Here is a 26,850-nt window from a genome sequence, read left to right on the forward strand (position 1 = left end):
TTTTAATAGTGATAGCCAGACTTTGTTCATTTTTATTGTATCCTCCTTTCTGTTGAAATTGTCCACATGCTTGTGGATTTCAATGGCTTCTCTATGTGGTCTGACATGGTGGTTGTTAGAGTGGTCCAGCATTTCTGTGTTCTCAAATAATATGCTGTGTCCAGGCTGGTTCATCAGGTGCTCTGCTATGGCTGATTTCTCTGGTTGAATTAGTCTGCAGTGCCTTTCATGTTCTGTGATTCGTGTTTAGGCAATTCTTCATTTGGTGGTCTCCATATTGACTTGTCCACAGCTGCACGGTAAATGGTAGACTCCTGCAGAGGTGAGAAAATTAAGCAGATTGATAACATAACCCTAAAGTAGAGGTATAACTAAAGTTAGTATTTCCATTGCCTATATATCAGTGGTTCCCAATCTTTTTTTTTTTTTGACCAAGGACCACTTAACCAGGAAGCAATTTGAACAGGGACCACCCTACAACATTAGTAACCAGAGGATTTCAAATCAGATTTTGGTCAACTTTAGATTCGGTTTGGTTATTTGCGGTGCTGATTCAGAAAATTGCATTGAATAGACCACATCAGCTCTAGTTTCTGATACAGTAGTCGCCATCTGCATAGATGCAGGTGAAACATCTAAGGCTAAGTAGGGTCGTTGTAGGTTTTTTTTGGGCTATATGGCCATGTTCTAGAGGCATTCACTCCTGACGTTTCGCCTGCATCTATGGCAAGCATCCTTTTTTTTTTTTGTTTTTGTCGTGTCAGAGAATTGGCCGTCTGCAAGGATGTTGCCCAGGGGATGCCCGGATGATTTGATGATCATCCTTGTGGGAGGCTTCTCTCATGTCCCCACATGGGGAGCTGGAGCAGATAGAGGGAGCTCATCCGCCTCTCCCCGGATTCGAACCTGCGAACTGTCAGTCTTCAGTCCTGCAGGCACAGGGGTTTAACCCACTGCACCACCAGGGGCTCCTAGTGAGGTAGTGAGGTGATGCTTGCCATAGATGCAGGCGAAACGTCAGGAGAGAATGCCTCTAGAACAGTGGTTCTCAACCTTCCTAATGTCATGACCCCTTAATACAGTCCCTCATGTTGTAGTGACCCCCAAACATAACATTGTTTTTGTTGTTACTTCATATCAGTCAATTTACTACTGTTATAAATCATCATTTAAATATCAGATATGCAAGATGTATTTTCATTCATTGGACCAAACTGGGCACAAATACCCAATGCACCCACATGTAAATGCTAGTGGAGTTGGGGGAGGATTGATTTTGTGATTTGGGAGTTGCAGTTGCTGGGATTTATAATTCACCTATAATCAAAGAGGATTCTGAACTGCACCAGCGATGGATTTGAACCTAATTTGCCACACAGAACTCCCATGACCAATGGAAAACACTGGAAGGGTTTGGTGGGCATTGACCTTGAGTTTGGGAGTTGTAGTTCACCTATATCTAAAGAGCACTGTGGACTCACGCAATGGTGGATCTGGACCAAACTTGGCACAAATATTCAGTATGCGCAAATGTGAACACTGGTGGAGCCTGGGGAAAATAAACCTTGACCTTTGGGAGTTATAGTTGCTGGGATTTATATTCATTACAATCAAAGAAGACTCTGAACTCCACCAACGATAGAATTGGCTCAAACTTCCTACATGGAATCCCCATGACCATCAGAAAATTCTGTGTTTTCTTATGGTCTTTGGTGACCCCTCTGACACCCCTTCGCGACCCCCTCAGGGGTCCCGACCCCCAGGTTGAGAAACACTGCTCTAGAACATGGCCATATAGCCCGAAAAAACCTACAACAACCCAGTGATTCCGGCCATGAAAGCCTTCGACAATACATATGGCTAAGTAGTTTGGTGAGTTCCCAGCACTCTTTGGCAGAGGAGGCTCAAGACCTTGTAAGCCACTACTCTCACCATGTCATAGCCTTGAGCCATGGCGGTTCAAGCTGCCTCAAACTGCACTAAGACTCCATGTGGACTCGGTGCAAGTAAAGGGTGATGCTGATCATCCCCGAAAGAGGAAGAGGGGAAGGTTGCCGGCGATGGGCTTGCAGGACTTGGCGCGCGACGCTGCTTGGGTGCTGTGTCGGAGGGAGTGGGAGGAAGAGCCGGCGAGAGGAGCAGCCAATCACAGCGCTCCTGGCAGCGCGGAGGGAGGGAAGGCAAGGAGAGCGACGGAGAGCGCGCAGACGGGACTGAGCGCCCGGAGAGCGAGGACGGGCTCGTCATTCCTTTCTCTCTCTTTTTCCCTCTCTTTCTCTCTTTCGTTCTCCTTCCGTCCCCGCGGCAGCATGGAGCCCAACAGCCCTCGGAAAATCCAGTTCACCGTCCCGCTCTTGGAGCCTCACCTCGACCCGGAGGCGGCGGAGCAGGTGGGTGGCAGCCTTTTTCGGTGTGGAAAGCGGATTTGCTTATTACCTCTTCCCGCCTTTCCAATAATCACATCCATTCAGGTCGGGATCCAAAGCTTGCCCAGATCCCAATCGACAGAAAGAGCCCCTTTCGGGTGGATCAGTGTCCCCAAACTTTGTTTCATGCACAACATCATTAAAATATATGTATATCGTCTCTAAAAAGACCTGAGGGTTGTGTGTGCATGGCGCAGATGGAGTGTCTGGACTTGGAACCAATCTTCAAGATCATCCATGAGATACAGGCAACTGGTCAAAATTTGGAACCTGGAATCCTAAGCACTGCTGGGCCCAAGCATGACATATAGCAGATGCTCAGCCTGTAATCAATAGGCTAAGTAGTGCAGGTTGAGTACATATAGACTGTATATTCCAGGTAGAAAGATATGTGGGCTGTGTATTACAGGTTGCATATTTGGGGACCATATTTGGTCCAATGTATATGTATATGGATTGTGTTTCTGCCAACCTAGCAATTTGAAAATATGAAAATGTGAGTAGATCAATAGGTACCGCTCCGGTGGGAAGGTAACGGCGCTCCATGCAGTCATGCTGACCACATGACCTTGGAGGTGTCTACAGACAACACCGGCTCTTCGGCTTAGAAATGAAGATGAGCACCCCTCACCCCAGAGTCGGACACGACTGTCAGGGGAAAACCTTTACCTTTTTTATATGGATTGTGTATTACAGGTTGACTATATATGGACTATATATTACAGATGTATGTATGTATGTATATGTATATATGACATTTATATACCACCTTTCTCACCCCGAAGGGGACTCAGAGCAGCTTACTATACACACACACACACACACACACAATATATTATATTATTAAGTTAGTACAATATCACTATTATATATTACTATTGTATATAGGCTTTGTATTACATGTTGAATATTTGGGAACCATATATTACAGGTCGAATTCATACAGTTAGTGTATTACAGGTTGAATAGTGTATTACGGGTTTAAATATATAGGCTTTCTCTTACAGGTTGAATATTTGGGGACCATGCATAAAAAGTAAAATACAGGTTGAATATATATGGACTCTGTATTATAGGTTAAATGTCTTGGAAGTTATGGGTTATCTATTCTTTGGAACATTGCTTCTGCAATAGTCATCAAGCCCTTGCAGGTTTCTCTCTTTCCTATGCCTTCTCCTTTGAGTCCAGTGCCAGGAAAGCGTGCCCCTGGGCATATGCAGAAAGCCTCCTTCCTCTGGGTTGCTGTGAGTTTTCTGGGCTGTGTGACCATGTTCCAGAAGCATTCTCTCCTGACATTTCTCCCACATCTTTGGCAGGCATCCTCAGAGGTTGTGAGGTCAGTTGGAAACTAGGCAAGTGGGGTTTATATACCTGTGAAATGTCCAGGGTGGGAGAAAGAATTCCTGTCTGTTTGAAGCAAGTGTGAATGTTGCAGTTGGCCATCTTGATTAGCACTGAATGGCCTTGCAGCTTCAAATACTGGCTGCTTCCTGCCTGGAGGAATCCTTTGTTGGGAGTGTTAGCTGGCCTTGGTTGTTTCTTGTCTGGAATTCCCTTGTCTTCTGAGTGTTGCTCTTTATTTACGTCTTTCCCTCTTGAATAAGTGCTTCAGGTGTTTATAGGCATTCCCTGTCCTTTGTAACATAAGAAAAGGTGCAACCCAGATTTCCTCTGCTTCTGGAAACTCTGTTGCCCCTTCCACACATATCCTTATCAACCTACAACCCATCCCCATATAATTTGGATGGAGAAAAAATGAATGAGCATCAATTTGGAAGCTGTGCATCCTGCATTCTGTGGATAAGATCCCTCTCCCCTTAGGCACTTTCCTTAGAAAGGAAGGCATGAAGGACAAGTTGCCAGTTCTGTTACTTTTCTGCTGTTCTCCATTTTCTGGCTAATCCACAGCGAAAGGTGAGCCAAGGGGCACCTGATGACCGGAGCTTTGCCTGTCCTTGGAAGGAGGGTGTGGCACCTGGCATTTGTGTCATTGGGGGACTCCCACATGACACGGAAAACAGAGGCATTGGAAAGTATCAGATCTATTTGGAGTGGCTGTAATATACATTTCTAAGGCTGGCACTAAGGCTTTGCTACAGAAATGCCTTGAGGACTGTAGGAAATTGGGGTCCCTTCTTGCCAGCAGGCAGTGTGGAATTACAGCAACCCATTTTCTCTAGTTCACGGTGACTTAGTTATCTCTCTGGGTGGCTTTGCTATGCCTGGTGGGATGTGAGCTGATGGCCGCTGTCCTATTTTTTTAATAGGGAGGAGAGGGCTGCTTATGGAGAGGAAAGCAAGGGCATTGCTGGTTGAAGGCAGCCATGAGAAAGGTTAGGTCGGGTGTGTAAAGGTTGGAGGGAGAGTAGTGTGCTGCAGGAAGTCTGTAGAGACGTTTTAAAAACTGGAGTGATCAAGTGTGTATGCAGGGGGTCTGGACTCAGAGGTAGTCCTAGGTAATTTTCAATGGTAAGCAAACAGTATTTTGCCCTCCCCCCAACCAATCACTGATATATATTTTCTGTCTGTCGTGGGAGTTCTGTGAGCCATATCTGGTTCAATTCCATCATTGGTGGAGTTCAGAATGCTCTTTGATTGTAGGTGAACTATACATCCCAGTAACTACAACTCGCATATGTCAAGGTCTGTTTTCCCCCAAGAGCGCCTCAAGAGTGCCCCTGGGCAAAATCAACTATACTGCAAATGCTTACTTTGCGTAATGGGTTGAGCCACCCCTGTCTGGACTCTTGTGACTTTAAATGTAGCTTTGGATGCATTGACACTAAAAGTGTTTTGGATCCCTGCTAAATACTGTATCTCCCTGTAAGTGTGTCTGTTGTGCCTTCAAATCACTTGTCGACCGCATGAATTGAATAGGGTTTTCCTAGGCAGGGAAGACTAAGTCTCCTTCTACACTGCCATATAACATCCAGATTATCTGCTTTAAACTGGATTATATGGCAGTGTAGAGTCATATAATCCAGTTCAAAGCAGATAGTCTAGATTATTTGCTTAGATCATCTAGTTTATATGGCAGTGTAGGAGAGGCCTAAGATGTGGTTTTACCAGTTCCTTCCTCTGAAATATAACGCATAGCACGTGGTATTTAAAGGTAGTCTCCTCTCCAAGTGCTACCCAGTTCCGATCCTATTTAATTTCCAAAATTAACCAGGACTTGGTGTCTTTGGGGTCTTTAGACCTTCAACTATAGGTACCACTTCTTTTTTAGTTTTATTGACCCCTTACTTGTTCTAAAACTGAAGGAAGTGATTCTTCTTGCTTCTGTGCCATAAAAACTATCCAATTGCTGACATATGCAGATGATGAAGCTGCTATCAGAGACTCAGGACATGCCATGATTTTGCTTATGGATGGGTGTTTCTTATGTATTCTGTACCGGAGCTCTCCCATCCTCAAAAGTCTATTCCAAACTCCTGTTCCATCAAACATTGAGCTATAGCTTGCATTGCTTCCAACCACTGTTGCACTTCAATAATTTTAGCTAAATAATGAGCGTTGTGGAGCTCCCGGTGGCTCAGCAGGTTAAACCGCAGATCTGCTGAACTTGCTGACTGAAAGGTCAGTGGTTCAAATCAGGGGAGCGGGGGGAGCTTCTGCTATTGGGCACAGCTTCTGCCAACCTAGCAGTTCGAAAACATGCAAATGTGAGTAGATCAATAGGTACTGCTCTGGCAGGAAAGTAACGGCACTCCATACAATCATGCTGGCCACATGACCTTGGAGGTGTCTACAGGCAACACCGGCTCTTCAGCTTAGAAATGGAGATGAGCATCACCCCCCAGAGTTGGGCACGACTAGAAGTAATGTCAAGGGGAAACCTTTACCTTTACCTTTAATGAGAGTTGTAATCCAGTGCACATGGAGAGGACTCCAGATTTGGAGACCATCAGATTATAAACCAATGCACATGGGAAGACTCAAGATTTGGTGTGTGTGTGTGGAGGGGGGGGGGGAGGAATATACAACACCTGTGCATGTAAGTGCCTTCAGATCACCTGTCAGCATATGGCAACACCATATGGTACCATTAGTGCTAACAGAAGATGTATACCCTCAAAGGTACCAAATCCGGTCTGACCTTGGAAGCTAAACAGGATCAGCCCTGGTTAGCACTTGGATCAGCGGCCACCTATGAATACTAGGTGCTGTAGACCTAGTTTGTCATTGCTTTCTCCTATTTCAGGTGAAAGCAATGACAAACCACCTCCAGTTATTCCTTGCCTAAGAAAACACTATTAAATAAATAACACACACCTCCAAAATGTAATTGTTACAATCCTGTAATCCATGGATCAGTCCATTTTATATTTCAAGTACAACTCCACAAAGCAGTGCAGACTATATTATAACACTTACAGTTTGGAGGCGTGTGCTGTGAGGAAGAAAGGGACTCAATAGCTTATAGATGGTTCCTTGAAACAGCAGTGGTCTAGGATAGTTGGTGATGAGTTTTGTAATACAGGGGCCCTCAAACTTTGTAAGCCGAGGGCCGCTTCATAGGACTATAGTTTGGGAAAAAAAACCATGAACTAATTCCTACACAAACTGTACATCTTATTTGTAGTGCAATAAATAAATAAATAAAAGCAATTCAATTTTTAAATTAAGTTTAACAAACATAAACTTACCAGTATTTAAATGGGCAGTATAGTCCTTCTTTTCGCTGGAGAGATAGTCAAGCTAATTAGGATTGTTGTTGTGTGCCTTCAAGTTGTTTCAGACTTAGGGTGACCCTAAGTCTCGAGTGTAGATTGGGGCTGGATAAATAATCTTAGGGACCTCTACTCTAACAGCCTTTTCATACCTTCTTCACCCACCATCTCTGTGGCTCTGAAGACATAAAAGCAATGTTAATGCAGTCAGCTCTCAACATTCATTGAAATTAGAAGCACAAGACCCTTGTGAAAGTGAAACACTGCAAATAAAGAAGTTGAGACTACACTTTCGAGGGTTTTCTAGGTTTTTGACTATAACTTGGTGGTGAGTGTCTGCTAGCAGCTGTCTACAGAAATGTAATGGGAGTACCAAGACATCCCTGAAGAGATGTTCTCTCTAGACATTTCTAGGTCCTCCAGCATGACCACAGAGTCATACTGGAGGACCTAGCAATTACTAGAGAGAACATTTTTAATGAAGTTCATGAATAGAAGTCAAAACCATAAATTGGGAGGGGTGATTGTATTTCCAAATCAGAGTCTCTTTGTCTTCTGGAACCTGCTTCCAACCAGCTGGGCATGTGCCTTCTTCTGGTTTCCTTGCTTCCATCAAGCAAGGAATAAGACATGCCAGTAGGAATACTCTTGAGACATTTCACTTGGCTAACCTTGTCACTGAATACAATAATATGTATTGAGGACAGTAACAATGATCTGCTAATGCAGTGAACAGTTTCAGACAGTTGGGAATGGGTGATTTATTTTCTTTGCAAAGTGTGAAACTTTGTAATGGTATACAATAATGTGTCCAGAATACAATCTAAGGATGGCCTTGGGAGGTTACGCTCCACCAGTTTCCATGTGAAAAGCCCAAAACTAGTGTAACAACAGTTGTTTGAAGTCATGATTCATTCTGCTGTTTCCTCTACAGAAGTAGGAGTTGCTAAGGAAAGTTTTCTCAAGAAGCTGCACCAAGACAAAACAAATCATTGCATTTGGAGACTCAAATGCCTGGGGGTGGGAGGGGTTGACCTTTGAATATCCAGATGTGTTGGCCATAAGCACCAACTTGGACCAAGATTGTGAAACCTGTAGTCAAAATCTTCCAAACACCAATTATGAAGATCAATACAGAATTCAGCACTTGGGCAGTAAACTATATCACCTTTTCCCAACCTGCTGGCCTCCAATTCCCAGGATTTGGGGAGTGTTGTGCTGAATGGTGGTTCGGGAAATTATAGGGCATCATATCTGGTATACCCTGAGGTGCGAAAGGCCGCCCCAGAACTATAGTTGAGCTAGCAAAAATGCGGCTCTTTAGAGATTGTTGAACTACAGCTCCCATCATTCGCCATTATGGTCTATATTGGCTTAGAACAGATGGAAGCTTCTGCCTGAATGCCCTAGAGCAGAGGTTGTCAAACCTTTTTCAGCCACTGAAAAAAGGAAAAGTTTTTCATGGAGCTCCAATAACTTTTTATATTATATATTATATTATGTAAATGTATGTTTATCAGGCATGAGTAAACCTTTAGACACAGGGGCCTCATTGTGTTTTCAAATTTGACAGATGGGCTGTCAAATGGATGGATGGAGAATGTCTGTGTGAACTAATTGGCAAAAAACCCCAACAAATCCCTATGCGCATAGCACCTATCTCATTTGTAGTACAAAAAAGAAAAGAAAGAATAATACAATATTTAAAATGAAGAACAATTTTAACCAACATAAACTTGGTTGTATTTCAGTTGAAGACTCCAGGGGGCATCCAGTCCAACCCCCTTCTGGCACAATCAAAACACCTCCAACAGATGGCCACCCAGCCTTTGTAATAATAATAATAATATAATAATAATAATAACAGCAGAAACCCCAGAATTCCCTTCTGCCTTGCAGGAAAAGCATAATCAAAGCACCCCTGAGCGGTTGTAAAGAAATACGATTCTGGAAGCAAAGAAGGTGGAGCGGGGAAGGTCTGGGCAGCAAGGGAAGCAAGGGGAAAAAGGTCTTTGTCCCGGGAAGATAATGCTGCTGCTATTTTGGCAGCTCCAAACTTTAATTTCCCTGCATTTCTCAGGAGGAGGAGGAGGAATCAGGAAGCAGCATGGTGCCAGAGATCCCCTCACTGCCACTCACAGAGCCCCAAGGATTCCACGGAGCACAGTTTAGGAACCCCTGCCTATTCTCCAGTCATGATTTAAAATCTCACCTGAATATCACTGCTGAGAGCTATCAGGCCTTCTGTAGTGTTTAGTGTTAGTGCTTGTTCAGCAAGGACATGGCCCTAGGTTCCAATCCTCAGTCTTTTTAATGCATGTATTTGTGGAACCAAGTGTTCACTGTTGAATAGTCAAAATGGACACCAGTTAAAGGTTTGGGAGTCTGTCGACTTGTAGTATGGCAGAACTGTCACTCTCAACATCACAATGCCTTTTGGACTCTAGCTTCTTGTTGGACACGGGGTCTCTTGATGCTGACTTCATTGGTGCACCTTGCTCTTGTTTGCAGGCCTTCTCCTCTTGGGTCACCCTGACTCAATAGTCCATAAACCTGCAGTTGGCTGATTTTCAATGTCAATCAAAGGACAGGAGACCTTTTTTTTAAAAAGTAGATAACTGCAACTGTGTTATCCTGGCATTTAAAAGTATTTTTGATGAAATCCTGGCTGGGGGGAGGATTTATTAGGAATGAAGGGCTAGTTTGCATATGTTGTTTTTCCATTCTTTCCTATCTTGCTTTTTGCATTCTTTGGTGATTCACAGCTGTAAATGCATGAAGTGACTGCTCTGCCAAAATTTGTAACTGGACTGTGATGCTGTGAACAGAACCCAGCGCTCATCAAATGATAGCCAGCTTGCCAGTATGTACAGCTCCAGATTGATTTAATTTGTCAGAGAACTGTGATGATGGTTTCAGATACTACAGTTGAATTCACAAATACTTTACTGACATTTTTTAAATATTCAAGTGTTGCTAAAAGGGATAGAGATATTTATTTTTTTGTTACAATCCTCCCTGCCCCATGTGAGTATCAACGCCATCGTTTCCTTTAAAGCTGCTGTCTCCACATAAAAGTCTTTACAGTTAAAGGGAGAAAAGCTCAAGAAACAAAATAAAAGTAGAATTCTAAACATGGTTAGAGAAATGGAAATGAGAAAACAGAATGAGAGGAATAGAGAGCAACCAACCTAGTTGTTTCAGTATCTCATGTGATTATGGTACAGAAGGAGCAGGCAATAATAATAACAATTATAACATTATTTATAACCTGCCACCATCTCCCCAAAGGGACTTGGGGCGACTGACATGGGGGACCATACAACAAGATATATCTACAAAACGCAATTAAAAACAATACACATATAACAGACCAATTAAATAAATAAAAACAGCAAGGTATAAAAACATCATTAAAACATCAAAACCAATCCTCAATAACCAGTAACCAGGAATAGGGTGGACATGATCAGAGGCCTGGGGAAGGACTTGTGCAAAAAGCTGACGATCAATAGGTGGACATTTATGAACAGACACTAACTGTCATTAAATTCACACTGGAATAACCAGGTTTTCAGGTTCCTGCAGAAGGCAGTCAGAGTAGGGGCTAGCCTAATCTCCCTTGGAAGGGAATTCCAGAACTGGAGGGGCCACTACCGAGAAGGCTCACTCTCTGTTTCCTATCAATCATGCTTGTGAAGGTGGTGGGAGTGAGAGGAGGGCCTACCTAGCAGGTCCTAGGACCTGCACAGGTTCATAGAGGAAAATGCAGTCGCGAAGATAGGCAGGATCCAAACCATTTAGGGCTTTATAGGTGAAACCTGTACTTTGAATTGGGACTGGAAACTTATTAGCAGCACTTCAGAGGTAACTGAAGAAGGACAGAGTGAAAAGGTATAGGTACCACCCTGCCTAGGAGTCATATGCATTGCTGGCCAAAACAAGTTTGGTTATCTTATAAAAGGCATAGATATGGTGGTTTTTGAGGACTTCAATTCCCATTCTCCCTTGGCAATGGTGGCTATAGTCTCTAGGTATTGCAGTCCAACAGCATTTAGAGGGCTACAGATTCCCAAGCAACCTGTTGCAATCCAGAGCAGGGAACGAGGCCCTAAGATAACTATCCACCACACTTGACTGTGAAAAACAATCCTTTTTTATTGAAGAAAAATGGTTACAAAATAAAGGAAAAATGCAAGTCAAAAGCCACAGCAAAATCAGCAAACATGAATTTAAATGGACAAAGCAAAACCAAAAGCCTCACTGGGAAATACTGGAATCTGTTAGCAATCCACTAACCGTACTTGATATCCTAGAAATCTTCCCAAACTATGGCCAGGGAACCGGGAGAACTGCCAAGGTCTTCATCAATTCTGAAACGATGCCTGAACTGAGACAATCAGCCCAGCGTATTGCAATTAAAACTCAAGAATTGGTTCCGTGAACTGCCCTTCTTTTTTGAAGCCAATGTTTTTAATTCTTGAATTCGGGAGGATCGACACAAACTGAGTGATTTACTTCTGTCTTCCCAAATTTGCCCCCTTCTGTTGTCATTACAGTTAACAGGTGCAGAAGGGAAGGAAAGTTCAAGGTCTCCCTCTGAAACATTCTCATGAACACTGGTACTTTCATTTTCCAAATCTACAGAAGTTCCTTCCTCACTAATTTCAGGAACATTGGCATTTTCCAAACCTACAGCAGTTTCTTCCTCACTAATTTCAGGAGCATTGGCATCAAAAGGTACATTTCCACTAGCATCAGTAAATATACTTTCATTAGCATCAGGAGGAACAAACAGAATCAGGTTCAAGTTCAAACTCAGGCTGAACCCCAACACAACCCAACCTATTGGGTTGTCCTCTTCCTTTCTGAACATGGAGGAACGTGATTTGGCTAAAACTGGAGACAGGCAGCTTGTGGGCAGGCATGTAGCCGGGGGGGGGGGGGGGGGGGGGGGGCTTGGGGGGTTTCAGTCCCCCCCCCCCCAAATTCTCATGATGGTCTGTGAAAAGGCCTTACTGTTGCATTATTTAAACTGTTATGTTTATTCATATCATGATCTGATCACCATGCTCAATATATCCCATATGCATGGGGGTATTGGGGTAACGATACAAAAGGTTTGCTAGGGTAGACCCTCTTTCACTCAGACTCAGCCCCCCCAAATCAAACTCAGCCCCCCCCCCCCCGAATCAAAATCCTGGCTACGGGCCTGCTTGTGGGTTTTATGAAATCACCTTTCCTGCCCCCTTCCGTGGCTAAACATATTACTCCATAATTCAAGTGCTGGCTATTCAGGAGGATGAGATCTTTCTTTGTGTCTTTCGTTCATCGATTTATTATTTATCTGCTATCCACATTTTACAGAGTTTCCTGCATTACCTCTCTTGTCTTATTTTGCTATTCTTGCTTTCTTTTTTTACTGGAAAGAAAATGTCTGGCGTATATCCACTGAACAAACTTAATCTCTAGCAGGTTGTATTTTATCAGCAGCTTTAACTGCCATGGCATGGTTAGGGTACTTTGACAAACATGTGTAGCATCCTTTCTTAGTATTGCCAGAGCCTTGACCAGGCTGGCCTTGAACAACCAGGTTAAACAAATCTGGCAAAACATTCTGCAAACCTCAAGTGAAATCATTGTGAAAGTGTCTACTGGCAATACAAAATAAGACACTGCCCCAAACCAGGTCAGACTATTTATCTGTTTGGCCTGGAATCATCTGATGTGATTGGTATCTCCAGTTGAAGATATGGCACAGACATTTTTCCTATTACCTAATCCAAGGTTGGGAAAACTCTTTCAGCCCAAGGGTCAATATTTTAGAGACATTTTTTCTGTTGTTCTGTTGTTGGGAGAGGCCATAAGCAAAAGTGTAGAATCAAAAGCTTATGGTCATTCAGAGCTCTGACTGCTTTCCCCTTAGTAAACATTCTGAATGGCATTTTAGCATTCCAGGACTTTTATGCTATATAATGATAGTGCATTAAATAGCACTATGATTGCACTTTAATGCACATAGTCCCATCCAATGGAATCCTGGGATTTGCAGTTTAGGGAAGAACAGCTAGAATGCCCAAATAGAGAGCTTCACTACCATGTCAAACAACAAATCCTAGGATTCTATCGAATGCAGCTACCAAAGTTAAAGTAGAATCACATAATAATAATAATAATAATAATAATAATAATAATAACCATCATCTTTATTTATATCACACTCTCTCTCCCCGGAGGGACTCAGGACTGATTCCAAACATACAAGGCAAACATTCAATGCGCAAACACAACAACAATACATCTATAGTAGGTTAAAGGGCTGAGCTGCTGAACTTCCTGATCGAAAGGTTGCAGGTTCGAATCCGATGAGCGGCGTGAGCTCCCGCTGTTAGCCCCAGCTTCTGTCAACCTAACAGTTTGAAAACATGCAAATGTGAGTAGATCAATAAGTACCACTCCGGCGAGAAGGTAACGGCACTCCATGCAGTCATGCTGGCCACATGACCTTGGAGGTGTCTACAGGCAATGCCAGCTCTTCGGTTTACAAATGGAGATGAGCACCAAAACCCAGAGTCGGACATGATTGGACTTAATGTCAGGGGGAAAACTTTACCTTTACCTTTACTAACGAAATTTGGCAACCCAATATACAAAAACAAATTATGACTGAACATCTAAAATTAAATAAAAAAACGCAGCGACAGACAAAACATCAAACATCGAACAGAAGCATCAATTTCCCACTTCCTTGGAATCAAATAGATCATTGCTCAGGATATCTATTCAGCTGGTGGGGCAAACAGAGCACAGATATGGATGGTAGCTATTAATCAGATGTATAATGGTAGCATTTCCAACTCCTCCTCCTCTTCCTCCTCCTTGTCCTGATAAGCCAATGGGCAAAGATATGTCTTCAGATGTTTCTTGAAGGAAGGGAGATAGGAAGCTATCTTTAACTCCTTAGGAAGGGAATTCCAGAGGTGGGGGCGGCCACAGAGAAGGCCCTTGGGATAGGGGTGGGACTGAGAGGAGGGCCTCCTCCGATGACCGCAGTGTCCAAGTTGCGGTTCATCAAATAGTCTGGACATGAGCCATTTATGACTGTGTAAGGACCTTAGCATAGGAGGAAATCCTGGACTAAAACTGGGAAACCCAATGATGGTGCCATGGGAAAGAGTCATCTCATTCTGGGAAACATTGCAAATCTGAATTTAGCCTTAAATCCATGATCCCTCACTTTTGACCTATCCCATAATATTTTCATGGGGAGCTGGCAAGGAATGAAATTAAAGTTAAATGCTTTTCCTCTTATCTTTAGTCTTCCTATTTCATCTTCTGGCCTTTGCCCCCTGTTTGGAATCTCGCATTTAGTCTGTGCCTGGGTTGGAGACTATAGGCTTGTTTGATCCTCACATTTGTTCAGGGAACCAATGTCAGCAACCCGGCTCTGTTACTCATTAATGCATCCTCCCACAAATCTGCTCCCCAGTCATTTTTTTAAACAACTCCCCCCAGCCTCAACCAGCATACAAGACTGACCAAATGTCTGGGATTCTGAAAGTTGCCCCAAACATCTAGAGGCCAGCAACTAGGGAAAATATGATATAGTTCATACTACAAGTGTTGGAGTTTCAATTAAACTTCATGACCTCTCCTTCACTGTTTTTTCCCCTGGGTCAAAATCTGAGCCATTTAACACAACACATTTTAATATCATTCTTTTCCTCATGATATGCAGTGGTTTCATACTGCTAGCCTCATAACATTGGCAGCTGAGGTGTGTGAGCTTTTGCAGCTGAGATCCTCTTGCTGCCATCTTTTATGACACATAGTTTGATGAAACAGACAACACATCCAAAATATAATGTGTGAATCAGTTTATAGTTGACGGTTGTTTATTTAATTCATCCTCTTGCTTATTCATCCAAAGCTCTCGTTTCTTGTTGAATTAGGATGCTGAGGATAACTTGCCTTTCAGATTTCAGTACCAAAACATCAAACTTCAGTAGAAAACTAAAAGCAGGGAGAAGAGATTAGCAGCAACCGTCCCACTATATCATGTTTGGTGTAGATTTGTTTTTTGCTTCACACTAAAGGGATAGGGATTCAGAGATTTAGCTGTGTTAATCTGGAATATCATTATGCAAAGATAGCACCTTAGAGGCTGAGAGCATTGATAGCATAAGCTTAAGTACACTAAGTCCACTTCCTCAGTTACATCTGAAGAAGTAGATATAGGCTGTTCTATACACAAAAACCCTCCCTGCTCTCCCCAGGCCTGCCACTGGAAGTCCTTACAATAGCCATGGACTTCCAGTAACTATTTAGAGTTTTTAGCCATCAACCTAGCTTTCGTTTCCATGAAAGCACAGCCATCAGAATCTCCAAAGTTTGCAGGAAGCTTTGTGCTCTTCTACACAGGCCCAAATCTTGAGATGAACTGGGATTTTATATCCTAGATCCTCTCAGGATTGAGGCCCCACAAGAGCCCCAAACCCCGGGATTTTGCTGGAGTGATGACTACAACCAGAGGAGGGCATCCCCCTCCCCCTCCCTCCCGGAAAAAAACTTACCAGAGGGGCTTGGCTGCATCTTCAGGTCTCACAGAGAAGGCTTCTGGTGTGTCAAAATGAAGATGCAGCCAGGCCACTCTGGTAAATTTGGGAAGAGGGGGAACTGGGAGGGGAGGCAAGTGCCATCCCACTCCTTCAGGATGGCAATGGGGATTGACCCACAATCCTAGGAGTCAACCCCAACAGGCCCAGCATTTGGAAAGATCCAGATCTTGGGGTATGGTCTGGATCATTCCAGGTGTTTAATTAATCAACAGTAAACCAGGAAATCCCAGTTTACTCTGGATTAACCTGAACCATTGTTTGGATGCCTCAGGATAACCCGCAACCTATCACGGGTTTGAGGCCTCTGTAGAAGGTCTCTTTGTGGTATTCATGGGCTTTGTGGCAATCTGGACAGCTGGATTGGGTTCATTTCAATCCAATTAATTATTCCCAGGTACACTGCCACTATCACTGATCAACATAGCAAACAGGATGGATCATCCCGATATTGCTGCCACCGCACCTCGCAGTGACCCCTGGCCATCTTGCATCTGCTGAGGTCAAAATGAGGCACCCACAAGATCATCAAGAAGGAGTGTGTTGCTCTACCCACTACTTGCTAATGACACAGGTGCCCCATTATGACCTCAGTAGATGCAACTCACAGTGAGCTCCATGGTCACCAAGGAACAGTGGTGATGGTGACACAGATGGTAAGGGCATGGCTCAGTGGAGTCAATGTGGTATCAGTTTTATTTCCTCAGTTTCTAAGATGCTTCAAAATCCCTTTGCATGCTAAATAGATACATTTTATCATGCATGCCTCTCTGAGAAGACATCTCCAAGAGTTCTCTTCTATAGTCCCCATCTGCATGTGTGTGTGTTTGTGTTCTACAACAACACCTGAAAAAGGTCTTCTAAAAATGATTTCAATAGGCAGTCAAGTTGAAATGGGAAATGGTAGTTTGTTAGACACCCAAGTCCTAAGATTTACATAGGCGCAATGAGGAATCTTGGCTCTTCATGTGGTTTATCTAACCCTTACCAGGGTCTCCGCTGGGGATGGGTGAGGCAAGGAGGAGCAGAGTTTCCCCACTTCTGTCTCAAGACAAGTTCCATTTGGTAGAATGTTTCTATCTTAGCCCAATAGTCTGAAAATGGCTGTTCAGGTGGAATGGAGCCACTGTTTCATGATGCCCATTACCACCCCATATAGGCCAACCAGAAAGAATACCACAGCAAAAGTTATTGAAATCTTCCAGGACTTTCTGGAGAATTAGCGGGAGTGCCCACCAACTGTCTTTCTCCTGAAATAGTGTGACTATTAGACTGGCTTATAGGGCTTTCCAGATTGAAATGAATCTGGACAATGAAAGCTGTCAACGAATGCCTGGAATTTGGTGGCTACTGCCAGGTTCTGTACCTTGTTTCAAAATGGAAGATTGGCAGCTGACAAATAGCTGAATGATTATTTTTATTAATTGAATTCATAACCTTTTCTTCAGTGAGCTCAAGATGACATGGATGAATATCTTTCTTGCTTGCTTTATCTTTGCAAATGTCAGCACGGGGTACAGGCATAGCCCAGGTAATGAAGCTTCTTGACAGTGAAGTAATTTTTAGAAAAGCTTTTTGTGCCCATCTGTCCTCCTTTTTGTCTTTGTACATTTTTAACATCATTGGCATTGGAAGGATAGCGAAGGAGGATTGGAGATGCACAAATTGTCAATATCAGATTGCAGTGGCGTTTTCACAGTACACAACTGAATAAAAATTGAGTCAGGAAAGGAAGGGATTGTCCTCCAGCCCACCCATCTGTAGCCATGTGTATCTCCCTGCAACAAGCCAGGTGAATGGCCTCTAGATTTTCTTACTTACTATGCACATATATACAACCAAACAAATACAAAGAAAGACCTTTAAAAATAGATCTGTATGTTCAGCTACCAAAATAGAAGTCATAAGAAAAGTGAAGGATGGAAAAGGAAGAAAGTCATCCCTGATTGAAAGCTTTTCAGGGCCCATCCAGACAGCACCTTTATTGCAGTATCTACCTCAATAGCCCGGTAAACTGTGAGAATACCCACCCTGCTCCCCCCAAGCTTGACGATCCCTTAGAAAAATAATAAAAACTTACATGCCCTCCATTATAAGCTCTGCCGGCGCGTAGAAATGATGTACCAGGATAGCAGGGGGAGGGGGAGGAATATTGGTCCCCCCTCCCCGCTCTCCTGGCACATCATTTCTACACACCGGGAGAGCCTGCCAAGGCTTGTAATGGAGGGCACATAAGTTTTTATTACTTTTCTAAGGGGTCTAGGGGCTTGGGGGAGGGGAAAGGTCTGAACACCCTCGCCAGAGTGCGTGTGCTTTTTGGGGTGGGTGTGGACAGGCTCCCAGAAACATCCGCGTTTTTAATGCAGATGCTTCTGGGATAAAGGCCTTTCTGTATCTGACTTAAGAGGTCTCTAGCAGGTTGAAAAGCTTTTGTTGATTAATGCAAAGCTTCCCTGACCTCATTGCTTTCTTTTAGGGCCCTTCCACACAGTCATATAACCCAGAATATCAAAGTTGAAAATCCCACAATATCTGCTTTAAACTGGGTTATCTGAGTCCACACTGCCATATATTTCACTTCAACACAGATAACATGGGATTTTATTCACATATTTTCATAGTTAGTTTTGAATAAAAACTCTGTTGCACCATGATGGACCAGTCTTCTTTTTTATGGTGTAGGGACCTACTTTTTGTTAGTTTTTAAACACATTTTATTGAAGTATTTTTGGTGCATTTTTTCATTTAGAGTAGTAATGCTCTTAAACTTCATTAACTGGGATGTTGTGTGTATTTTTCCAGCCAAGGAGGTTTCTGCCATAAAAGACTGGGATAAAAGGCAAAATCTTTGCCACTCCCTGCCTGCAAAATAAGCAAATATATCTATAGATTTGTAAAATATAATGCAGAACATAAAGGGTTTTTAAAACATATGGTTCTTGCTAATTTGTATCTCCAAAGTGCACATATGCCCATTTAAATGTTATTTATTAATGTCCTCTAGGAAACTAGATTCACTTTAAACAAGTATTCAGAAGACAGGGAGTGACTGAGTATCCAGAATGAAGAGGGCACCCAACTGTTGCAAAATAGCTGGCAACCCCTTCCATGGTTCTGGAATAGCAGGACTGATCATATTTCAGGGCTATGCAATGTCCTGGGAATGAAAGGGCAAAGGGTGCAGTGGAAAGGTTTCCAAGAATTGTCAACCTATTGACTGGCTGCAGCAAAAAGCGACTGCCTTTGAAAGAGCTATGCGGGGGTGGAAAAGTGTGTATGGAGGAAATGCATCTTGTTCACTAGGCTGTTCAAACCAGTGGCTTATGCGTTCTTGTCAAAAAGACCACTTTTATCTATGATAAGTGCCAGGAATTAACAATGGTTGTGGTAGCGTTAGTCAACATGGCAAGACAGGCACAGAATTAAAGCTAACACGGCAAACAAACCCAATGAGGTCACTGACACAGTAGTCTCGGTGCTTATCTTCATCTCTCCTTGGTTGCGTATGTGGCGCAGAAGAAAAGTTGGTAAAGAGATAAATTGACTAAACCTCATGTAGATTCTTTGTCATTTATTTGCTCTCCAAGATGTGTTAAACCTCAGATCTAAATCTGAAGCAGATGGGTGGGGGTTAGGTTGTAACTATCATTATTAGGCTATACTTGGTTGTTTTCCTGAATTTACAGCCATGTTGGTGTTTTTTTAAGATTAAACAAGTTTTTAGCCCTTGCTGAGGCATAAGGGGCCTATGCTGAAGACACCACATCTTCTCTAATCTTGGAAGCTAAGCAGAGTCTGACCTGGTTAGCATTTGGATGGGAAATCACCAGGGAATGTTTTGTTGTTTATTCGTTCAGTCACTTCCGACTCTTCATGACCTCATGGACTAGCCCATGCCAAAGCTCCCTGTTGACCATCACCACTCCCAGCTCCTTCAAGGTCAAGCCAGTTACTTCAAGGATACTGTCCATCCATCTTGCCCTTGCTCGGCCCCTCTTCCTTTTTCCTTCCATTTTCCCCAGCATCATTGTCTTCTCCAGGCTTTCCTGTCTTCTCATTATGAGGCCAAAGTACTTCAACTTTGTCTCTAATATCCTTCCCTCCAGTGAGCAGTCGGGCTTTATTTCCTGGAGTATGGACTGCTTTGATCATCTCACGGTCCAAGGCGCACTCAGAACTTTCTTCCAACACCACAGTTCAAAAGCATCTATCTTCCTTTGCTCAGCCTTCCCTAAGGTCCAGTTCTCACATCAGTAGGTTACTATGGGGAGTACCATTGCTTTAACTATGCAGATCTTCATTGTCAGTGTGATGTCTTTACTCTTCACTATTTTATCGAGATTGGTCATTGCTCTCCACCAGGGAATACCAAGTTATATTTTAGAGGAAGGAATTGGCAAACATCCCTCTGAGTATTCCTTCCCTGGGTATTTATTTATTGTGTCAGAAGCAAATTGAGAATACAGTTATAATGTATAGAAAAACCACAAACAAACTTAGCATTATACTGCATTTCCTTTGGCCAGAAGCTGGCCACTTTGAGTGCCTCTAGTGTTGCTCTAAGAAGGTCCTCTGTTGTGCATGTGGCAAGGGCTCAGACTGCATTGTAGCAAGTGGCCTGTGGTTTGCTCTTCTCCACACTCGCATGTTGTGGACTCCTCTTTGTAGGAAAACTCTATGATGCCGTAAGTTGAGAAGTGATCTGAAATGGGGCACATTGAGGGAAACTGCAAATGCAATATCTTGCCCATTTAGCTCATAAGAAATAAATATCTTTTGCACCTTCCAATGTGTGCTTCTCCAAATTAATACAGAAAGTTGAAAAAACTCAGACATGTATTTCAATTGTTTTGATGAATTCATTTTTTAAGTATTGTTTGTTAAATTATGTTTTTTTTTACTGAACTACAAATATCTGTAATCCACAGTTTTAAAATACAACATTCAGTATGACTTACTGTAAATCACGCCTCTTTTTAGCTCTCTCCACTCAGCTCTCACATTCAGTTGCTGGCAAATTGATTTTCTCCTTTGAACAGTAGAATCCCATTCATGGATCCATCTGTGCTATAAAATTAATGCAGATTGATTTCACTTTAACTTCTAGGGCTCAATGCTATGGAATTCTGGGATTTATAGATGGGTGAGGCACTAGCACTTTTTGGCAGAGAAAGTTAAAGATCTTGTAAAACTGCAAATCCCAGGATTCAATAGCACTGAGCCCTGGCAATGAAAGTGATGTCAATCTGCATTAATTCTACAGTCTAGATACGCCTCATGTCTACTCAGACATAAAGTCCATTAAATTCAATGGGCCTTTACTCCCATGTAAGTTTGTTTACATAGATAGGCAATGTGGTGTACTGTTTTTGAACAATGGACTAGCAGACCAGGGTTTGAATCTCTGCTCAACCATGGAAATCCATTGAGTGACCTTGGACAAATCATACTCTCCCAACCTCAGAGGAAGGCAAAAGCAACTTCCCTTTAAATAAATCATAACTGGAAAACCCTGTGATAGGTTTGCCTTAGGTAGGCTCACCAGGGACTTGAAGGCATATAAAACTAACAACAGCTTTGCATTTGATTGTAATCTGATTTGTCCTGTTGTTTTGGAGAGAGTTTTTTCATAATATGTCACTCATGTCCAGATTATCCCTATTGTTCATAACACTATATAACAAATTTGGGGCGGGGGGTGGGGATCTGTTCCTGATTTGAAATGTTATTGTGGTCTAATTGTGCAGTACCTACTTTGCAAGGTACTGGTTTCAAAGCTTTTGTGGCTGCCACAAACTAAGTTGAATTGGTTGAGACTCTATGAGATATTCATTGAAAAACTATAGGAAAATGTGCTGCAGTATGTCCCACAAGAAAACCCAACATTTTTGCAGTTTAATAAACTTTTTCTATATTTTTATAATAGAAGAAATTAAGAAATGGCATTTAGAACCCAGGAACAAAAAATTGTGTCACATGGTTTAATAGGACCAAGTGTCACTAACTATAGTTCTCTGGGGTTTCAAAAAAGGATCTGTGCTAGCTGTACTTGGCGATACTGAAGAGTGACACATGGAAATAAGATTGTCAATTTGCCCAGTAGGAAGGGGATATAAACAAGATGACTTGAGGCTATTTACTAGTGAGATATGTTTGAAAGTTTTGGTTAAATCTCAACAAAATGAGCAGGGCATGACATTTATGGAATAATGGCACCATTCAAAAGAACATCATGAAAATGAATGGACTTTAGAAGAAAATACATTATAGCTATTAAATGAGAAGTGCAATATGGAATGGTTTAAAGCATAATGTTTGGAAGGGTGTCACATTAAAGATGGATCCAGCTTGGTTTCTCTTGTTCCAGAGACTAAGACACAAAGCAATGGATTCAGACTACAGGAAAAGAGATTCCACATAAACATTTTGAAGAGCTATTTGACAGTGGGATATACTGTCTTGGAATGTGATGGCATCTCATTCTTTGGAAGTGTTTGAACAAATTGGATGGCCCTCTGTCAGGAGTGCTTTGACTGTGTATTCCAGAATGGCAGAATGGGGTTGAATTTGATGGCTTTTTAAATCTTTTTCTGCTGTATGATTCATAAGTCGAAGTCACATTTAACATAGGGGCTTTGCGATATATGATATTAACTAAAGTTATCCCTCTATAAAACCTAACATTTAGGCTTAATTTTCCTTATCTCCTCTACTTAAAGTACACAGCATTCCCCACAGTGTAGAAATTTAGCCTAAAGATTGAAGGGGCATGAGTTCGTGCTGCCAATATGAACAAGAGGAAACAGACTCACATTGTTCTTAGAAGTCCCAAAATGTGGAAATCAGAAAGAGAAACACAAACAGAAAATTGATCCAGATGAGATAGATGAAAAAGTAAAAGGCATAAAAATAGCATAATGAAGGCTAAATTTTCTTGAGAAATAAAATAAGAGCAAAAAAGATGGAGAAAAACCTAGGAAATAGAGATTCCCATAAACCAATAATTAATCCCGGGGAAGATGCTCATTCAGTGCTATATGTATGTGTTATATGATCTTCTGATAACAGAAGAATAGAATTGCTCCAAAAGACTAACCAAGGTTAATCAGAGCTTTGCAAAAAAAAAAAATCTGTGGGGAAAACTCACAGAGAAATATATAATTCATTGTTAAATTACCGCTAGCAAAAGTAATTAAGTCTAAGGGCTACATTTCAGAAAAGAGAGTAAAGAGGTGAACTCCCAGAAAAAGGTTGGGATAAGCAGTTCAAGATCTTTGCAAAACTTAAAAAGCATGGATAAAACACTATACACACACACCCTAGAGAGAACGCCTCTACGGGAATCTCTAAACCCTATCATGTGGCTACGGCCAACTTCTGCCAGATGTTGACAACAGAGTTGTGCTGAAGGACCTAAAGATTTCTGGAGAGGAGTTCTCTATGGAAATTGACCTAGATCCTATTGAGATCATCTTAATCAAACTGCAAAAGTGGCAGGTTGACTGTATATCTAAAAAGACAGAAATTTCAAAAGCAAACAAAACCCCATAATATATATGGAAAAGATAGCTGAGGGTAAGTTAGAGTCCAGTAAAGAAGTGAAACTCCTACCTCTAATACTCCCCAAACCACTATCTGCTCTTCGATTGGTTCCATCTCTTTTCTCTCCTTCCTTCATAGTTAAAAAATCTCAATTCAGCACAGGGAGAGTTCATCATATCGCTTTGTCTCAAGTCAGATTATATGATCCTAGAGTCTTATGAGGGTAAATCCTGGGCACGGCACCATTGTAAGTATCCAGCTTTCACCCTTCATCATGTTCATGCCTTGTCTTGGCACTTGGCCAAGGCCTGGTCACCATAACAACCAGATTTCTGAATCTGGATATCCTGGCCAAGAAAAATGGACTAAAATTGACTAAAAATGACTAAAATCAACTTCCATTCTGTGGCTTCTGTCATCACTGCACCTGAATGACCCCATACCTACATAAATAACTAAAAACAAAGCTATATTTTGAGCATGCCACATGGTCTATGTGGCTCTGCTACAACCCCCTCATCGATTCCACCCACCCTTTGCCTTCCTGGTGCCTTGCCACGTGGCTCTTTCACCCCACCATCTGTTTCACTATGCATAACAGTTTTACAGCAATGTTTGGACTGAGGAACCTCTTTGAGTCTTAACATTCTCAATATGGCATCCTAATTAGCATGTTGCTTGCTAATTTCAAATGAATGCATTTGGTAGAAAACCATGTTTTAAGTCAGTAGGCAAACAGGGAAGGTCAGCTAAGATCCCTTGTTCACCTGTAGCAAAACGGAGATACATAGGTTCTACATGTTTCAACATCGGAATGTAGGTATTCTTGGGAGAACATCTTTTTTGAGGTCCATCCAAAATGTGAAGAAAAATATCTTTGTTCTATAACTCCAAACAAAAAAAACAACAGTAGGAGACTGAGGACAGTGGGCCCTCTCAATCCCTGGATCCCCTCAAACCATACCTACAATGCCCTCAAAATGCATGTGAATGTATGGACATATGGGCATTGTCACCATTGTCACCAGGCAATCATGGTGGATCTCAGGACCATCAGCAGTGGATAACAGAACGAAACCCTTGTGGATACAGAAGGCCCAGTATAAGTGCTGAGATAGTCATCTTCAAAAGATTGCCATGTATACTCATGTATAAGTCAGTCTCATATATAAGCCAAGGGAAGGTTTTGGAAACTAAATTATGGATTTGGTATAGCCCAGGGATGTGTCAAAGATCATTTTGTGGAGAAGAGAAAGCACCAAGGCTGCTTTGAGAACTGCCACTACCATTTCCTTCCATTCAAAAAGGCTAGAAGTAGTATCGTATCAAAGAGAGTAGAAAGGACTTCTTTTAGATTTTCCCAGGACAGACCTTTCATCACTTTCCTCAGAGAAGGGATAGTTCCTTTTTTATGTACAACAGTTAAGGTTTAATACTTACATTGACCTGTGGATAAGTTGATCCAATTTTTAGGCTGATTTTTTACTGGAATGTCTGGACTTATAAATATATAGGGTGCTTTCTGAACCAGGCGCTAGAGAATTGAGTATTAAAGGTAATGAAATCAATGTGGTGCTGATGGGGGATGCTGTATGGGAATGTTTTCCATCATTTCTGACCATTGGTCACATTGAGCACTGATGACAACTTGAGTCAAAAAACATCTGGAGGACTATATTTCATTCCCCTGTGACTTGCTCTGCGCTCTGTCATTAAACTAACAGGGTAGACATGGTCCAACTACTGTATCTCACACTTAAGGATGCTATGAGGAGGAAAGAAGTAATATAGGATATAGATATAGAGTGACACTCAAAGTCTCATACTTTTCGGTGATTGGAGGCGGGGGGGGGGGCATCCAATGGAATTGATTTGTCACCTTCCCAAACAAAATAAAAAAGAGATGAGTCTCTATGGCCCCTGGAAAGCCAGAGATGTCCCTCCTGTTGAAGACAGTCTTTAGGTCAAAAGATACAGGAGGATGTTTTAAAAAATTCTAGCTGCTCTTTTCAGGGCTTAACTATTTTAGAAAGTACTTCTGGAAACTCATCTTTCCATACAAAGCAGTCATAATGGTAGGCTCTGGAAACATATCAAAACTTCCTCCTGTGCTCCATGTTTGAATTGTCTTCAGTGTAACTTTCCAAAGCTGAACCTGAATAGATTCTGTAAAATAAAGATCTGAAGCAGAAGTCTGACTAGTTTATGAGCGAAGTATGGCCTGCAAGCCATATTTATCCTCCCAGGGGGGAAAAAAGCAATTGTTTGCTCCTAATTGGTTCAAAATGTCTTCGAGCAGTGCAGAGGGCATGTTCACTGCATTTGGATCTACACTAGACTTTCCAAGGGTTAGAATGAAATTTTGTAATTTTTTAAACATTGCTTCCAGGTGATCCAAAATTCTCTCTGTGTGTACCTAGAGGGCATATGGAGGCATTTTTGTAGGGGAATATAAAGTCAAGGTGTGGCCTCCAAATATTTCCTGGGGCCTAATGTGACATTCCCAGCCTTCCACAGTTGACCAAACCAGGCTGACGCTCACAAATCCTTTGTATAGTGGCATAAAAATATTTTGATGCCATGTCGCCTGCCATGGTGTTATCTTTTAGAAGCAACATACCTGCCAGCTTTCCCAGTTTGGCTGAGACAGTCATAGAATCATAGAATCATAGAGTCGGAAGAGACCTTATGGGCCATCTAGTCCAACCCCCTGCCAAGAAGCAGGAAAATTGCATTCAAAGCACCCCCGACAGATGGCCATCCAGCCTATGTTTAAAAGCTTCTAAATAAGGAGTCTCCACCACACTCCGGGGCAGAGAGTTCCACTGCTGAAGAGCTCTCACAGTCAGAAAGTTCTTCCTAATGTTCAGATGGAATCTCCAGTCCTGATTAATACCCTGCCATCTTACATTTTAGCTGCCTTTGAAATAGCCCAACTTCTCTCTTTATTCCTTCATTCTCAGCTTATTTCAGTTGTCGCAAATGCAATGCAGAGTGAATTACAAACAACTCAGGAAGTAGAAAGAAAAGGAAGAGAAAGAATCTTGCCTTTCCCAGTCGGCTTCCACAAAAGAACACACCTGCAGTGTCTCCTACCTTGTGTGTTCTTCTCCATGAGTAACTTTTGCTACCTTGACTACACTCTGTTGTTGCTTGGCCACACATGTCCTGGTGTCCAACAGAGAAATGTTGGAAGATATGAAGTATCTGCTTTGTAATTGGCCTATGCCCTTCCCCCAGTGCTCTGTCGGAGGGAATGGCAGAGCTGTTAATAGGATCCTCAAGGAGAGAGAGAGGGGAGTTAAGGACGGAACAAATTCCCACTGGGCTCAGCATCGCTTCCCAACATGGCTGTGCCTCTTCTTGGAAACACCAAAAGGACGTAATTTCATACGTGCTTTAATACACTGCATGTTCACAGTGTGTGTCCTTCTCCTGCTGGTGTGATGGCATCATCCTCTCCAGCAGGTGATGGGTGGGAGATGAGGAAAATCACCACTGCCTGCTGAGCCCTTCTGGCTTGCCTGGTGCATTGATGTTTGCTCTGCACTGCTGTTGAGCACGGAAGGGCATCTGAATGTCTCCGAGGAATGT

At 42.4% G+C, this 26,850-nt stretch overlaps 1 protein-coding gene across 1 annotated transcript in view; it reads left to right on the forward strand.

The window, feature by feature from the left end:
• The first annotated feature begins 2,190 nt into the window (after positions 1–2,190).
• The window catches only part of PPP1R1A (protein phosphatase 1 regulatory inhibitor subunit 1A), a 141,433-nt gene continuing 116,773 nt past the window's right edge, over positions 2,191–26,850 (forward strand). Inside the window, exon 1 of the mRNA XM_060763810.2 lies at positions 2,191–2,390. Within this exon, the coding sequence (XP_060619793.2) occupies positions 2,310–2,390 (81 nt within the window). The 5' untranslated portion in view covers positions 2,191–2,309. The remainder of the gene's footprint in view (positions 2,391–26,850) is intronic.

The sequence above is a fragment of the Anolis sagrei genome, chromosome 2, assembly GCF_037176765.1.
Source record: "Anolis sagrei isolate rAnoSag1 chromosome 2, rAnoSag1.mat, whole genome shotgun sequence".
Taxonomy (NCBI): Eukaryota; Metazoa; Chordata; class Lepidosauria; order Squamata; family Dactyloidae; genus Anolis; species Anolis sagrei.